The sequence below is a fragment of the Phodopus roborovskii genome, unplaced genomic scaffold (genome assembly GCF_943737965.1).
Source record: "Phodopus roborovskii unplaced genomic scaffold, PHOROB, whole genome shotgun sequence".
In the NCBI taxonomy this organism is placed as follows: domain Eukaryota; kingdom Metazoa; phylum Chordata; class Mammalia; order Rodentia; family Cricetidae; genus Phodopus; species Phodopus roborovskii.
In genome coordinates this window covers 8557680-8576105 of record NW_026126407.1, presented here as the reverse complement: position 1 = coordinate 8576105, position 18426 = coordinate 8557680, and the positions used below count along the sequence as shown (strand labels likewise).

Genomic DNA, 18426 nt, shown 5'->3' with positions numbered 1-18426 from the left:
GCAGCAGGAATGGCAACTGTGGTGGGCAGGATGACCTTTTAGTCCTGTGTTGAAAGCAGAACATGAGGACTAAAAGGTCATCCTGCCCACCACAGGGAGCTCCAGGTCAGCCAAGGCTAAGTAGAATGGCTCTGTGTCAGAAACACAAACAAATGAAAGAAATTTACCTATATCTTTCAGTTTTTGAGGATGCAATAAATTATTGAAGAACATTTAACAGATTGTATATCATAGAAATGTGTTCAGTCTTATTTGTACTTAATGGACTTTTAAACTTTTCTCTTAAAGATTCTGGTGACGCAGCATGACAGAAGGGAACCACACTGTCATCTCCCAATTCCTCCTCCTGGGCCTGCCCATCCCTCCACAGCACCAGCACCTGTTCTATGCCCTGTTCCTGGCCATGTACCTCACCACTGTCCTGGGGAACCTCATCATCATCATCCTTATTCTACTGGACTCCCATCTCCACACACCCATGTACTTCTTTCTCAGCAACTTGTCCTTCTCTGACCTCTGCTTCTCCTCTGTCACAATGCCCAAACTGCTGCAGAACATGCAGAGCCAAGTACCCTCCATCCCCTATGCAGGCTGCCTGGCACAAATGTACTTTTTCTTGCTCTTTGGAGACCTTGAGAGCTTCCTCCTTGTGGCCATGGCCTATGACCGCTATGTGGCCATCTGCTTCCCCCTTCATTACACCAGCATCATGAGTCCTAGGCTCTGTGTGAGTCTGGTGGTGCTGTCCTGGGTGCTGACCACATTCCATGCCATGCTGCACACCCTGCTCATGGCCGGATTGTCATTCTGTGAGGACAATGTGATCCCTCACTTTTTCTGTGACATGTCTGCTCTGCTGAAGCTATCCTGCTCTGACACCCATGTTAATGAGTTGGTGATATTTATCACTGGAGGTCTTATTCTTGTCATTCCATTTGTGCTCATCGTTGTGTCCTATGCACGAATCGTCTCCTCTATTCTCAAGGTTCCTTCTGCTCGAGGTATCCATAAGGCCTTCTCCACCTGTGGCTCCCACCTGTCTGTGGTGTCACTGTTCTATGGGACAGTCATCGGTCTGTACTTATGCCCATCTGCCAATAGTTCTACTGTGAAGGAGACTGTCATGGGCATGATGTACACAGTGGTGACTCCCATGTTGAACCCCTTCATCTATAGCCTGAGGAACAAAGACATGAAGGGGGCTCTGTACAGAGTATTTTGTAAGAAGAAATTATGGAATGATTGCACATGATGGTAATTATTGAGATCATTTATGCAGTATGTAATTGATATCAATATTATTGTTGATTGCTTTTTTTTACTAGGGAAATTTTTGTTAAAATGAAATACTATACATCTGCCTGGGATTAAAACAGTGGAAGTAAAAGTTAAACATGGAATTAGGTAGTTTTTCTGTTTCTATTCCACATGGTGTGGAGTCACAGGCACATGGCCATACCTTTTTTATATGACCTTTGGGGATCTAATCTCTGGTCTGATTCTCATTCACCAAGCACTTCTACCAATAGATCATTATTTCCAATTCTGTATATATCATTTCCTTATGCTGAAATACTGAAAAGCATCTGATTTTGGAAATAGTGGTAGTTTGAATGTAATTGACCCCTATAATCTCATAGGGGTCACAGCTAAGAGACTAGGAAGTGTGGCTTTGTTGGAGTGGTTATAGCCTTATTGGTGAAAGTGCATCACTGCAGGGGCAGACTTTGAGGTTTTCCACGATTATGATACTACCTAGTGTCTCCAATGACTTCCTGTTGTCTGCAAGATATAGGACTCACAGCTACCTTTCCAGTACCATGACTGCTTGTGTGCTGCCATGATCCCTATCATGATAGAGAACAGAGCCTTTGAAAGTGTTTGAAAGCCACCCCAATTAAATATATTCCATGGTCATAGTGTCTCTTCACAGCAATAGAAAGCCTAACTAAGACAGAGACATATAGTATATTCTGGTTATAGGCACCTGATGACTAAATAGAACACTGATCTTATTCCTATCTAGCTACAATGTAAGGCCATCAATTAACCTCTCCCTATTCTTCTTTCTTCCTACTCCTTCTGGCCTCTACCAACAGATAATTTTACATATTTGTAGACTACAATGGGATGCTTTGGTGTATGTTATATTATGCATGTTGTTATGAGGATCTAGGGATTAGATCGGTTTCTTGATAGGAAGACAGGGAAAGCATCATGACTAGGCAATAAAGACTGTGAACTTCCAAGACTGTTGGCTTCTTCCTCATTGCTCTGATTGAGATAAATCCTGGCAATGGAAAACAAAGACCTTTTGGGCTTTTCCTCTTCTGAGGAGGCCTCCTGCTGATGGATTGGCTTACCAAATTTAAGGTATAAGCATGGCCTTTTTGCACAACAGTTGTGGACCAATCAGCTATCCTTCCTTTCTTCAAACTGACAAACCCTAAATTAGGGGAGGAGACCCTTCAGAGAAGCAAAAATCTTGGGTCCTGGAGAAATGCCTGGATTTTGGCTTCCAGAGCAAACACTTCTACTTTGTTGGGGGTCCTTTTCTCTATGTGCCTGCTGTATGTGTGTGTTTCCTCACCCCCAGTAAAAGTCTTCTGCTTTTGTCTGCTGCAATCTCTGGTATTTGAGGTTTCTCTGCTGTTACCTGTAGAGCTTGAAGTTTTTTCTTGACTTTTAATTCTTCAGTTGGCAAAGAAAACAAACCCATTTAAGACCCCCAGACAGTAACAGTTTCAGAATTGATGAGGCCAGGCAGCATGTGGCAAAGGAATCACTGTGTGAAGGCTGTGAGAATCCATTGCATGAAGCTGTGGAAATAAAGCCTGGGTTGTAGTGAATACACCAAGAAGTTGGAGATGTCAGAGCCAAGAGACACCTGGGAAGGAGAGCTACATACTGGGAGTAAAACCTGCCAGGGAGAGGGAGGAGAGACAGAGGGGGAGGAGAGGGAGAGTGAGAGTGAGACAGGTATTAGATTGAGATGTATCGGGCAGGGAAGTTGGGGGAATGGTGCCATCCATATTGGCCTTTTCACACCAGACAAGGACCTGCATGGTTTGGAGTTTTCCCTATCGAGTTGCAGTCTTGCTTTGATCCAATATTTCCCCACTATGTTCAAATTTTCTGCTTGGAATGATAATGTTCTGTTATATGTCTGTTCTGTTGTATGTTAGATGTATGTAATTGGATTTTGATTTTATAGAGGGTTATGACTAAGAGATTGCCTTGACTATCAATAGAGACTTTAGACTTTTACATAATGTTGAGATTGTCAAAGACTATGGGAATTCTTAAATCGGATAAAATGAAGTTTGCATTGCCATAAGGTGATGAGTGTGAAGATGCCAGAGAGTGGAATGTGGTGGTTTGAAGGAAAATATTCCTCATAGACTTGTATATCTAACCTCTTAGCCCTCAGGGAGTGATGCTGTTTGGGGATGTTGGTGTACCTTTGCTGGAGGAAGCTTTGAGATGTTAAAGCTACATAGCACTTCCAGTTAAAACCTTTTGCTTGTGCTTGAAGACAAGAGCTCTCTGTTTCTTGCTACTGCTGCTTTCTTGCCATGATGGAGTCTTATTCCTTTGGAACTATAAGGTTAAGTGCATTCTTCCTTTTATAAGTTGCTTCTAGTTATGGCATTCTATCATAGCAACAGAAAAGCCAAGCCTCAAGCTGAGCATGGTGGTGCATGACAGTGATCCCAGAACTTGGGGGAGGGTGAGTCCCATTGTAATATCCTAACTGACAACCACTACATTACTAAACTAACACAGTCCCCAATTACACCTGAAATATTTGTCCTTATACTTGCAGATAAGCACAGTCTTCACCTTCCATCAAGGAAACCTCTCTTTGTAACAGACAGAGACTTTAGACTATAATAATCAGTCAAAATGCAGAGTTGTGGAGCATGGTCCCAATGGATACATTTCCAAAACAATTTCCCCACTTAAGGCTCAGAGAACATTCTCTCTCTCTCTGTACACGTGCACGTGTGTATGTGTATGTACTGGTATTCTAAGAGTCAAAGCATTAGGGAGATTTCTGTGAGATTATGTCTTCAAGTAAATCTCAGAAGTCTCATCAACATGACTGCCTAAACATGAACAAAGACAGCAGTAACAAACATGCCAAACTGGACAGAGGAAAACATACAAGGCCTCAACTATAGGCAAATAACTACTGCTAACTAAGGAATCCTGAGAGTGGGAGAAAGAGTCTTCCTCAGGGAGGAGCACACCAATACCAAATAGTCAGCCCTGAAAACACATAGTAACACAACACAGGCTGAGCAGGTTATATTTAGGAATATATATGTATATATACACATGTATATGTATGTACATGTGTATTGGAACATATATATTCATATAATAACAAGAGGAAAGAACATTGTTAGTGTTCAGGTTTCTGTTGTGGCCTGTCCTTGGGATACTGACAGGATATGCCCTCAGCTGCAACCATTACCAGCACCACCTGTGCATCCTCACTATGTTCCCCTTTAAAAGGACCCTGCCCACCTCCCATTCTTTTTTCTATCTTTCTTTCTCTCCCTCACTCTGTCTGTTCCCATCTCTCCCTCTCTCTCTCCTCCTCCTCTTTTCTCTCTCTGTCCCTCTTCCCTTTCCCCTTTTTATGATCCTTTTCCCTAATTAAAACAAAAAACAAACTCTATGCTTGAACAAACCCTGTTGCATGGTGTCTTTCTCTTGCATGCTTCTTTTCTTAAATTACAACAGCCATTGCAATACAAATCCTTATATCAAAAAGAGTTTATAATTCATGAGCCATTATGGAGGGATTGATAAAATTTTCAGGAAGCAATTTCTTGCTAGTTTATAAGAAGTCCTATTAGGGCTAGGGCCATTCCTCTGTGACATGCCTAGTTATCTTGTTAGCAACACTGAGAAACATATCATTTGGTGTGATTCATGCTTAATTAGATATTGACTTATAAATGAAGCAATAAATAATTTTTAATTTTTATGTTTTGAAAAACAGAATTGTGAACTTCCAAGACTGATCAGGGGCTGAGTTCACAGGTGTGTCCAGACAAGGACACTTTCAAGTGTGTTTCTGTTAGACCAGCATCTGCTTCTGAACAAAAGACTTTCCAAGCATTTGTTACAATTGTGGATGCTGAGATGAAGTATCATACTAAAGCAGTGAATGAAATGTAAATAATGACAAAGGGAGTTATACAGTATAAACTGAAGTGTTTGCTGTTATTAATTTACCACTTACATGGCTTTTTTTTTTTAAAAATCATGCCTTATTTTCTGTATTTCACTTCTTTTTTTTTAAATAAAAATAAGCCTTTTCTCATAGATTTGATATAAGAATCGTAGCTAGATATTTTTAATTTTTAAGTTTTATTGAGCTGTGCTTTACATTTGCTAAATTTGAAGAACCGCTTCAGGTAAAAATGCTCATTGCAACAGACAGAAATACATACTTCATATACTCGATTTTAGCCAAAGGGCTGAAAACTCTATCTTAGGTATAGGCAATTCTTTAACATGGGATAATACATCTGTGGTAGTCTCCAAAACATCAGATTTCAAAGGACAATGCTGGAGGCACTCACACTATTAGTAGCAAGATGGATATGAGTATTGTTTTAAGTATTATTCTGAACTTGTTACTATATGAAGGTTATTTAGTTACTTCATTTGTTTAGAAAATGTTTTTATTTGTTGAGAATTTCATACATTATATTTTTGATCATATTCATTCCTTTGCCCAATTCCTCTGAGATTACCAATTTCTCATTCATCCAACTTAGTGTCCTTTTTTAGAATCCTATGGACTGCAATTTGTGCTGTCCATGAAGTCTTGGATGGACTTAAAGAATTAAGCCTATTGTATTCCACTCATTTATTTTTTGGTTAAAATTCAGGAAAACTTTAAGTAGGATTTAAAAGATGTCTGCCTACTATAGCTTTAAGTCATAATGACCATTCAGGAGTGATGCCTCAAACCACTCTGTGCTTTTCATTTTTGGTTCATTGCATTCCCTTCTCATCGATGTGTTCTGCTGCTCCATCTTTGTCTTTTTCTGTCATTGCTTTTCGAATGGACTCTACAGTCATATTCCAGCTGATCTCTTTTCTTGGTTTACAGGATGGAAGTTAGACAAAGTGCTGTGGTCTAATGCCTCCTAAAATGTTTTAACAACAGGAAAAAAGGTCTAAACTCTAAGCAGTTTTATTTCCTCCATGAATGCCAAAACAACTTGTGAGGCATCTATCAGTCTGAAAAGCTTCATTCTGTTTTACCTGTGAAACTTAAAAGCAGATACTGAGTAAAGTCTCATTTCCTGTTGCATTATCTGTGACTCTATCCAGTTGGGAGAAGTGAGAGATAGGATGCATTAAATAGGGAAAAGGGAAACCAATTTATAGGGTAGCTTATTTGACCACGATCAAGAGTGACTTAGGTTAATAATTAAAAAGAATTAGCATCTAGCATCCACATTTAAGGGTAGATCCATAGGCATTAACTTTCCTATAGTTTCAGGTTATGAAGGTGTGACTTTCAGTTTACTTATGTGTAAGGAGTAGGGTTTTTCCTCCCGTCGCTGGTCTTGTCCCACCCCCGCACCAGCCCCAATTAACTTACAGAGACTCTGTATAATGATGTTGGCCAGTTACTTGTTTCTTATCCACTAGCTCTGTCTTAAGTATTAGCACATTTCTGTTAATCTATGTATTTCCACATGGTCTCATCTTACCGAAGAGCTGGCTGGCGTCTTGCTCTCTCCATACTCTCCATGTTGACTCCTCCTTATTACTTCCTCTTTCCTCCTTGTCTCCTAGTCCCTCCTATCTCCCTTTCCTATTGGCCAACAGTGCTTAACAGTGCTTTATTCATTAACCAGTATGAGAAACATATTTACAGAATGACATCTCCCATCACTTATGGAAACCCAATGCTAGGGCACACAAACAGGAAAACAGGCCTGAGATAATCATGCCACAATCTACATCAGCGGTTCTTAACCTGTGATTCACTACCCTATTGTCTAACTTCTATCACCAAAAGTATGTACATTATGAACCATAATAGTAGCAACATTACAGTTGTAGCAATGGAAATAATTTTATGATTGTGGGTCACCACAACATGAAGAACCGTATTAAAGGGTCACAGTGCTAGGATGGCCAAGGACCTCTGTTCTATGTGGAACAGGTTGAAGTCTGCAGAACTTGTTGCCACAGATGTGTCTGAATTAAGAGAGGACAGATGAGAATCTGATATTCCATAAGAAGTATTTGATAACATTTTAAAGAAAAGAACATTTCTAAACAGATGACTCACTGGCTCTACTCTAGTGGACAGACTGCTGGTTAACAAATTGTGGGCTCTTTATGTCTCTGAACCAAAAGAAAGAAAGAATTTCTCCACCGCCTGAGGCAATTTAATCATAGCTAACAAGGAAAAATTCCTTCCTGTACACAGTGAGGAAAAAGATTACGTCTAATTTCCAGGAATTTTATTTATATCATCTTCATCCATAATTACCCAAACTAGTAGAAACTGAGATGTTCTTTGTCAAGTTAATGGGTAAATTATGGTAGTACAGACAAAGGAATGACAATTCACAACTAAAAGAATCAGAGAAATTAAGAGAATAAAGACAGTCATAATGTCTTTTTTTCTTTTTGTGTGAGCAAGTCAATGGTAGCTATTCTAACAATCCAACAAAGGCAGTATCATTGATGATTCAATTCCTGAAGAATGAAGGCCAATTTTAGTTGAAATGATGATTATGGGACACAGGATAAGTATAGACTAGGGCAATGCAAATATTAAATAAAATCTCACGATGAAATGGAAAAGCTGACACTGAGAAGGTTTTTGTTTTTTGGTGTTTCAAGACAGGGTTTCTCTGTGTAGCTTTGGAGCCTGTCCTAGAACTTGCTTTGTGGACTAGGCTGGCTTTGAACTCACAAAGATCTGCCTGCCTCTGCCTTTCCAGTGCTGTATTAAAGGTGTGCTCCACCCCCACCTGGCTGAGAAGGTATCTAAGAAGACTGGTTAGGATAATTTTCCTAGAGAAGCTCGAATTACCTGAATAAGATAAAAATCCATTTTCTTTTCCTATTTTGGCTGGAGGAATAATTGAATACAGTGTGGTAGAGTCTCTCTTTTCTCTCATTCCTGCCCTTCCTTTGTGTCTTTATTTGCTTGGGTCCTTGTAGTGAAAGTTTCTCTCTTACCTGGAATATGTTTATGGGGAGTTTGGTTGCAATGAAAGATTCTGCTACCCTTGAAATATTTCTGAAATATGTGTCTCTCACAGTGGCATTCAAAGACCACTGATAGATTTTTGTTCACAGGATAGAGCTTAAGCTGTAATATTCCTAAGATACTTTAGAGTCTTCACAGTAATGTCCATGTTTATTTTAGGGTCTCTCAAATTATTCTCCCCAGATACAGGACTACTGCTGATTCCCTAGACACACAATGAGTAAGCTTCTCTCAGTGAGCTGCTCACTATCCCATGCCCCCTAAAGTACAATAACACATGATCAGAGACTAATCAGTCAATGCTACAGGACTCCAAGAGAATTTGTCCTAGAGAGGTCTTGACTAATTATTTAGTCTTGTTTAATGAGTTCCTCCAGGATCTAGACTCCCCTGGGATGCAGAGAGAGCCCCTTAGGCCCAGGTATGAGCAGAATGAGAAATATGAGCAGGGATGATAGAGACACAGGTGATGACTACAGTGGTTGTTCCTCTTATGCCTATACTGAATAAATGGGAACAGGATCTTTGACTAGAGCCCTGGAGTCACCCTGAGACATTCTGAGTAAGTGGGCCAGAAGGTAAATGAGTGAGGTCCTTCCTCATGTTCCTAACTGTAAGGTCTTAATCTCCCAGGTCTCTTGATATTCTGGGAAAACATTTTTTTTTCCAGTTCCATCTCTATGCTTTGTAAGGTGTTTTCCACATTGCAGAAATATTCTGATGCAATGTGCTATGACAAGATTATATCATTTCAACATCGTGACAGTCCTTTGAGGTAGGTATTTTATACAGATGTTCTTTTTATATAATCATATATCAGATTATTTAAATACCCAAGCCCATGTCAGAGGAACAGCATGTGGCAATTCACTTCAGGGGATCAGGCCAGCAGCTTGCAAGGAACTGATGGGTAAATCAAGGACCTCTTGAGCCTTGGCCCAAGTAAGTCTCTTGCTACTGCTGTCTTTGCATGTTTTCCACTGCCATTTTTCTCTGATGTCAGGCATGCTATGAATGAGTGTGAAGAGATACCTTTAATGTAGTGTGATTATCTCATGGAAACACCCCATTCTACTTGGCATTTTTACCTGTGGATTATTATGAAGATGATTTCCTCCTAAGTTGTTGTGTTTAACTGAGTCAATGATTTTATACTATAATTGTTTAAATAGGATTTTGGTGACTGAGGGTCTTCCATGAATGTATTAGGGGATTATGATGGGGGTTAGCTTAGTGGGAAAATTAATATAGGTAAAAGTAAAAATATGCTCTTGCTCCCACCCTGATAATGCAGAGGCTGCAAAGGGTAGAAAATAAGAACAATGAAATGTCACACAGATAGTTTCTCTTATGGAGCTATATGGACTGTGGCTTAGGGTAATAATTAAAAAGAATTGAGTCCCAGAAGCTAAATTAGCTCAAGTTCTTTTAATCTTAACATTGAGAGATGTTTTCATGGGTTTCAGTGTGCATCATAGTTAAAACAAAGCTTTAAATAGGAATTATTGTTAGGTCAAGAAGTTTTTGTTTGTGCTTTTGAGGTATAAAATCTTGAAAATAATTTTAAATTTTATAAGGCCATTCCTTTAATAGCTGTGAGAGGGATTCTTTGAGGTCAGGGAGTAGGAACAATAGTAGCCTGACTATGTACCTTTCTTACTAGGAAGGGTTGGTGATCAAGGGTGATGATTAATTCCTTGTGCCTATTTCTGCCCTTAGCTTCCTGACATATATATATATATATATATATATATATATATATATATATATATACATATATACACACACACACACACACGCACACACGCACGCACGCATGCACGCATGCACACTATTCATGATGTGCATATATACCCTGAGGATTTAAAATAGAGATGATGACTGGTTCTCTTCCACATATAAAAGTTTAGATTTGTGATTCTTTTAAGATTTCTTATGATTTTTCTTCTTGAGGTAAATAATAAAATGATTGGTGTTTTCTTTGTAACCACAAAATGCAGTTGGCCAGCAAAATCACCGGTTTTGAAAAATAATTTAGCTAGTCTATAAAATACTCTGTTAATCTGTAAAAAGTTGCTTGGATATGAATGCATGAGGGTTTTTGGGAGAATGAAATTTTCACCTGTAATATGTAAATTGTTTAATCATGTAAAGGATATGGAAAAATGCCGTGTGTTAATTGTATCCATTGTAATCATTCGCCTAAAAATAGATTGTAACCACATTGTAATTTTTATACTGCTTGAAATATTTTGCTGGTGTATGTAAACTGTAAGAGAAAAAGTAAAGTTAGTTAGAAGGAAGACATCAAGAGAGACTGATGGGAAACATCAGCATAGAAACACAGAACAAAAACATAGTAGAACAAGCAACAGTGAGAATAATAAAATGAAGGACTAAGCTTCAGTGTTGCTGAGTTTTCTTGTTCTGCCAGGTCCCGCTGCCACTTCAGCCCCCATATAAGCACACAAAGACTTATATTAATTACAAACTGTTCGCCAATGGCTAGGGCTTCTTATTGGCTAGTTCTGTCTTAGTTACTAATCCATTTCTATTAATCTAAGTATTCCCACACGTTCTTATCTTGCTAGAGTATGCCTGGCATGTCCTGTCTTCCTGGTCTTTACATGACATCTCCTTTGGTCTCTCTCTGCCTGCCTTTCCTAGAACTCTCATCTCCTAGCCCCACCCATCTTACTGCCTCTCCTGGCTATTGGCCAGTGATTTAGTTATCAACCAATAAGAGACACATATATGCAGAAAGACATCCCCCATCACTTAAGTCCTTAGAAAAGTCTTTGTGTGTCTGTTCAGTAGTTAGCTTGATCTTTGACCTGTTGAAGGCTTTCAACTGCAAGCAGTCACCCTAGGTGAGATCCTGACATGTTGGAGGTGTATGTGTATGTGTGTGTGTGTGTGTGTGTGTGTGTGTGTGTGTGTTTCCATTTTTTTGCTGTCCCCAGAGAGTTAAGTTTAGCACCTCCACCTCTTGCCAGCCCCAGAGAATTAAGTTTTACTCTCTCTGATAGAAATGTCAATTGAGGATCGACATGTAAAATAATAAATTAAATAAAAAAAATGCTTTGACTCCAAAATTTAAGTTGAAGGACAAGTTACTGGGGAAAAGGATTTCTATTTTGTTTCCACAGAAAATGAAAAGATGTGGATTCCTTCCAGACTAATGTGGTTTGTTCACGCCAGACTGCCTGAAATAGAGTACAAGCTAATCCTGCATTCAAAACAGCTGGACAAACAGCCCTACAGACTACAGCCAGGATATCTGAATCTTCTTCGAATCCCCCCAAGACAGCGCCCCTTACCAGCAGGAAGTAGTTTGGAAAGAACGACGCCCAAATTCCCAAATATTGTGTATAAATATTTGTTTTCATTTAATTGGACTTTGTTATATAAAATTAAATTAAATAAAATAATAATAATAAAAAAGAAATGTCAATTGAGTAATTAGTCCACTGACTCCACAGATTCCCCCCAATCTGCTGAATTTTGGTCCTCATGGCAGTGATATTTAAGGGACTTACAAAAGCCTAGATAACCCCATGGAAGAGATTATAAACACAATTATTGGGAAATAGTGTGAAAATCTGCAGCTTTAAAAGTGAGCTCTATGTGTAACTTATCAGCTCCAAGGTTAGCAGAATCAGCAGCACCAAATGCAAAGTTTGAACATTTAGTGTAGAATTTTGAGCCCACACAAGACTTACTATTCAGAATCAGAACATATGACGATGAACAGGCATTTCACATCTAAATTTTGACTCTATGACTGAATCTAAGCCTTTTATCATGGTCATGTGCAGTTCAGACTGAGAAGTAAACAGGTACCATATGAGTAAAATGAGAGATTTATTACTGAACCCCTGGAACTCAGGTGTTGATCAGTGGTACCATCTGCAAGCAGTGTCCTTGTTCTTTGTGATTCTTCCTAACTGCCTCGATATCAGAAGTGTGTGCTCTTCATTTCCTAGGGAAGCTCCAGTCTGAGATAAGTAATATTGTTATGAGCAGTTTTTTTCCCACTGCCCTGGTCCCACAGCTGTACCAGCCCCAAGTAACACACAGAGGTACTGTATTAGATATAAAGCTGTTAGCCTCTAACTATCATTTCTTATTGGCTAGCTCTGTCTTAAATATTAACCCATTTCTATTAATCTAAGTATTTCCATGTGGTCTCATCTTACCATAGAGAGGGCCAGGTGTTCTACTCTCTCCGCCTCCATGTTGAATCTCCTCCCTACTACTTCCTCTCTCCTCCTAGTCTCCTATTCCTGCCCATCTTGCTTTCCTATTGGCCAACAGTGCTTTATTCATTAACCAATACAAAAAACATTCTTACAGAATGACATCTCCCATCAATATAGCTTATAAAATTTATAGATGCTTTCCTAACTGCAACACTGGAAGGTCATATCTAGTGCAAAAACTGTTAGTATGGTTAGATTAAATAGCATTGGTAAGGTTAAAAGTCCAGCAACTGCACTCAGTTGTGTCTCTTCAAGGGAGGAGCTTCTCATGTGCCTTAAAAGCCTTAAATTTCCTCTTGTATTTCTGAGGCACCTGACATGAATATGTGGAGACAAACTGAAACTAAGTTTAAATTTTTCTTTATTCCTTCCTTTCTCCCCAAATCACCTATCAAATTAGTAGCTCATATCTCATTATCAATGAATCACATGGGTGTCTCACTGCATCCACACATACCAGGTTACTTGGTTGTCTATTTAGAATAAATCATAGTGTGTTTGTTAGCTTAATGTTTTCCATGTGTCAGAAGTTACACTAGTAATGCTGTAACACAATGTCAAAAGCTACATGGTTCCAAGCTATTGATTCTGAGATGATATATAGGCTTCTACCTATGCCTTAGCCCCAAGCACAGACAACAAATATAGAGAAACTCTGCTCACATCCATGTTGTGGAATATTAGTTGAAGGTGTGTTACATTTGTTTATGCTGTGGAACATTTGTTTAATGATACAAAGATGTTTTGCCTTCTTTTATGTTGCATTCATTTAACTCTGTGAATTTGTGTTACTTTGCTTGTCTAAAACACCTGCTTGGTCTACTAAATAGCTGAATGGCTCTTTAATAGGAGAAAGGATAGGCAGGGCTGGCATGTAGAGAGAGTAAACAGCAGAAGACATAGGGGGAGCAGCAAAAAAAAAAAAAAAAAGAGGAGCAGGAAGGAAAGGAGGAGAAGAGAACTCCAGGGGCCAGCAACCCATCTACACAGCAGGCCACAGAGTAAGAAGTAAGGAAAGGTATATAGAAAGGTAAAGGCCCAGAAGCAAAAGATTGATGGGACAATTTAAGTTAAAAAAAGCTGGCCAGAAATAAACCAAGCTAAGTCTAGATATTCATAGGGAAGAATAAGTCTTTGTGAATTCATTTGTGAGCTTGGAGACAGGCTCCAAAAGAGCAAAGAGTACCAAAAAAAAAAAAAAAAAAAAAAAGCCCCACATTTTGGCATTTCAATGTGAGGCCTGTTTTAGCACACAAGAAAAAGTTGAAAATTAAAAAAAAGAAAAAGAAAAGAAGGAGAAGAGTAGTAGGAGGAGATAGACCTCCTTTAAGAGTTTCTGATGGACAGTGAGCACTTGAGCAGCTGGTACATTAGGTGGGAATAAAACACTAAGTAAAAACTTCTGCCACAGTGCAGGGAACTGACATTCCATAGCAGGAGGGGGAGTGAATGCAGTTTCTAAGTTTCTAGTCGCAAGTTCCTCTGACTGGCCTGCAAGTTTTTTTTTTTTTTTTTTTTTTTTTTTGCTTTTGTAAATTTTTTAAATTTATTTTTATTTTATATACCAATCCCAGTTCCCTCTCCCTCCCTTCCTCCCTCCCTCTTTCCCTCTCTCCCACCCTCTTATGACTCCCAGGCCACCTTCCTCTCCCATCTCCCCCCCCTCCCCACTCCACATGTAGGGTGATTCCTTCTAGGAGGGTCATCTAAATCTGTCAAGTCATTTGTAATAGGGACTAGGCCTTCCCTCCTGTCTCTAGATTAAGGGAGTATCCCTCCATGGGGGATGTGCTCCCAATATCTTTTTGTACACCAGGGATACATCCTGATTCCACTGTCTGAGGTCCCTTAGACTGTCCAGGCCTTCTAGCTGAGACCCATGTTCAGGAGGTCTGAGTCAGTTCCATGCTGGATTCCCAGCTATGAGTTGGGGGGCCCGATAGCTCCTCCTTGTTAAGGTTAGCTATCTCTATGTGTTTCTGTAACCTGGTCTTGTCCTCCCTCTCTGCATCTGGATTCTAGTTCAGCTCAGTGTTTAGTTGTGGGTGTTTGCTACCAGACGAGGGCGCTATGATGGTGGATAAGTTAGTGGTCAGTCTCATTATCAGGGAAGGGAATTCAGGGTAGCCTTCCCACTCTAATTGTTAGTTGGGGTCGGTCTTGTAGGTCTCTGGACATTTTTCTAGGCTCAGTTTTCTCTTGAAACCTATAATGGCTCCCTCTTTTATGGTCTCTCTCTTTCTCTTCTCTCGTCTATTGCTCCCCTGACTCAATCTTCCTAGTCCCATGTGCTTTCCTCTCCTCCCCTTCTCTTTCTCCTGGTTCCCTCTCCACTCGCTGCCCCCCCCACCCCCATATGCTCAGGAGATCTTGTCCCTTTCCCCTTCAGTGAGGGATCTTATATGAATCTCTTAGAATCCTCCTTTTATCCTAGTTTCTCTGGCAGTGTGAATTATAGGCTGGTGATCCTTTGCTCTGGCTTAAAATCCATGTAAGAGTAAGTACATATCATGTTCCTCTTTTTGTGACTGGGTTACCTCATTCAGGATGGTTTCTTCAAGTTCCATCCATTTGCCTGCGAATTTCAAGATTCCATTGTTCCCCCCCCCCCAGAGTAGTATTCCATTGGGTAAATGTGCCACATCTTTATCCATTCTTCAGATGAGGGGCATCTAGGTTGCTTCCAGGTTCTTGCTCTTACAAATAATGCTGCTATGAACATAGTTGAGCACATGTCTTTGTTGCATGGATGTGGATCATTTGGGTATATGCCTCAGAGGGGGATTGCCGGGTCCTCTGGTAGACTGATTCCCATTTTCCTAAGGAACCCGCCATACTGATCTCCAAAATGGCTGTACAAGTTTGCACTTCCACCAGCAGTGGAGGAGTGTTCCCCTTTCTCCACATCCTCCCCAGCATGAGTTGTCATGAGTGTTTCTAATTTTAGCCATTCTGGCATGAGTAAGATGGTATCTCAGAGTTGTTTTGATTTGATTTCCCTGATAGCTAAGGATGTTGAGCACTTTAAGTGTCTTTCACCCTTTTGATTTCCTCTATTAAGAGATTTCTATTCAGTTCTATACCCCATTTTTTAATAGAGTTATTTGGTGTTTTGTTGATTAGTTTGAGTTCTTTGTATATTTTGGAGATCAGCCCTCTGTCCGATGTAGAACTGGTAAAAATCTTTTCCCAGTCTGTGGGCTGCCGTTTAATCTTGTCAACTGTGTCCTTTGCCTAACAGAAGCTTCACAGTTTGAGGAGATCCCATTTATTAATTGTTGATCTCAGTGTTTGTGCTCCTGAAGTTATGTTCATGAAGCTGTCTCCTGTACCAATTTGTTCAAGAGTACCTCCCACGTTCTCTTCTAAGAGGTTCAGTGTGGCTAGGTTTATGTTGAGTTCTTTGATCCATTTGGACTTGAGTTTTGTGCAGGGTGATAGACATGGGTCTAACTGCAGTCTTTTACACACCATCATCCAATTATGCCAGCATCATTTGTTGAAGATGCTTTCCTCCTCCCATTGTATATATACTTTTAGTTTTTTTTTTTTTTGTTAAAAATTAGGTGTTCATAGGTTGTGTGGGTTAATGTCAGGATTTTCGATTAGATTCCATTGGTCTACCTGTCTATTTTTTGTGCCAATACCAGGCTGTTTTCAGAACTATAGCTCTGTAATAGAGCTTAAAGTCAGGAATGGTGATGCTTCCTGAAGTTCTTTTATTGTATAGGGTTGTTTTGGCTATCCTGGGTCTTTTGTTTTTTCCATATAAAGTTGATTATTATCCTTTCAAGGTCGGTGAAGAATTGTGCTGGGATTTTAATGGGGATTGCATTGAATCTGTAGATTGCTTTTTGGCAAGATTGCCATTTTTACTATATTTATCCTACCTATCCAACAACATGGTCTTTCCATTTTCTGCTATCTTCTTTAATTTCTTTCTTTAGAGCCACAAAGTTCTTCTTATATAGGTCTTTCACTTGTTTGGTAAGCATTACCCCAAGATACTTTATGTTGTTTGTGGCTATTGTAAAGGGTGATGTTTCTCTGATTTCTTTCTCAGCTCCTTTGTCATCTGAATAAAGTAGGGCTACTGATTTTTTTTGAGTTTATCTTGTATCCTGCTAGTTTGCTGAAGGTGTTTATCTGCTTTGGACAATGACCTCACCTTTGTCCACACATTAATAAGTTGGTCACTTGACTTGGCACTATACAGAATGAGCTTGTTATATTTCTGTATTTGGGAATGCTTAGAGAAGGGAGAAATTATGTAATTTATGTTATTATCTAAACCAATAAAAGGAATATTTTTAAATTAAATAAATACATAATTTATGTTGCTTGTGGCTATTGTAAAGGGTAATGTTTCTCTGATTTCTTTCTCTGCTGAAAAAGTAGGGCTACTGATTTTTTTGAGTTTATCTTGTATCCTGCTAATTTGCTGAAGGTGTTTATCAACTGTAGGAGTTCCATGGTAGAGTTTATTGGGTCACTTATGTAAACTATCATATCATCGGCAAATAGAGACAGTTTGACTTCTTCCTTTCCAATTTGGACCCCCTTGATCTTCTTTTGTTGTCTTATAGCATTAGCTAGAACTTCTAGAACAATATTGAAGAGATATGGAGAGAGAGGGCAGCCTTGTCTTGTTCCTGATTTTAGAGGAATCGCCTTAAGTTTCTCTCCATTCAGTTTGATGTTGGCAGTTGGTTTGCTGTATATTGCTCTTATTATGTTTAGTTATGTTCCTGTTATCCCTGACCTCTCCAAGACCTTTATCATGAAAGGGTGTTGAATTTTGTCGAAGGCTTTTTCCGCATCTAGGGAGATGATCATATGGTTTTTCTTTTTCAGTTTGTTTATATGGTGGATCACGTTGATAGATTTTCGCATGTTAAACCATCCCTGCATTCCAGGGATGAAGCCTACTTGGTCATGGCGGATGATTTCTCTGATGTATTCTTGAATTTGGTTTGCCAGTATTTTATTGAGTATTTTTGCACTGATGTTCATCAGGGATATTGGTCTGTAGTTTTCTTTCTTAGCTGTGTCTTTGTGAGGCTTGGGTACCAAGGTTATTGTGGCCTCATAAAAAGAGTTTGGCAATGAACCCTCTGTTTCTATCTTGTGGAATAGTTTGAGGAGTAGTGGTATTAGTTCTTCCTTGAATGTCTGGTAGAATTCTGCACTGAATCCATCTGGCCCTGAACTTTTTTTGGTTGGAAGGCTTTCGATGACTGCTTCTATTTCATTGTGGGTTATAGGTCTATTTAAGTTGTTTGTCTGTTCTTGATTTAATTTTGGTAAGTGATAGTTATCCAGAAATTTATCCATTCCCTTTGAATTTTCAATTTTTGTGGAATACAGATTTTCAAGGTATGACCTGAAAATTGTCTGGATTTCCTCTGTGTCTGTTGTTATGTTCCCCTTTTCGTTTCTGATTTTGTTAATTTGCATGTCCTCTCTCTGCTTTTTCGTTAATTTGGATAAAGGTTTGTCTATCTTGTTGATTTTCGCAAAAAACCAACTCTTTGTTGCATTGATTTTTTGTATTGTTTTCCTGGTTTCTATTTTGTTGATTTCAGCCCTCAAGTTGATTATTTCCTGGCGTCTATTCCTATGGGGTGAGTTTGCTTCTCTCTGTTCTAAGGCTTTCAGTTGTGCTGTTAATTCTCTTATGTGACTATCCTCTGTTTTCTTCATATTGGCACTTAGTGCAATGAACTTCCCTCATAGCACTGCTTTCAAGGTGTCCCATAAGTTCAGGTATGTTGTGTGCTCATTCTCGTTGAACTTTAGAAAGTCCTTAATTTCTTTCTTTATTTCTTCTTTGACCTAGGAGTGGTGCAATTGCACATTGTTCAGTTTCCACGAGTTTGCAGGTTTTCTGCTATATGT

General features: G+C 39.3%; 1 protein-coding gene across 1 annotated transcript; it reads left to right on the top strand.

The window, feature by feature from the left end:
* The first annotated feature begins 304 nt into the window (after positions 1–304).
* LOC127218937 (olfactory receptor 1468) lies at positions 305–3253 on the top strand. The gene is made up of 2 exons (XM_051180047.1): positions 305–1220; positions 3252–3253. Coding segments are annotated over exons 1-2 (918 nt in total).
* The last annotated feature ends 15173 nt before the right edge of the window (positions 3254–18426 follow it).

What these genes read in the sequence shown, in the direction of transcription:
- LOC127218937 (XM_051180047.1), top strand. Translation starts at nt 305, where the DNA reads ATGACAGAAGGGAACCACACTGTCATCTCCCAATTCCTCCTCCTGGGC.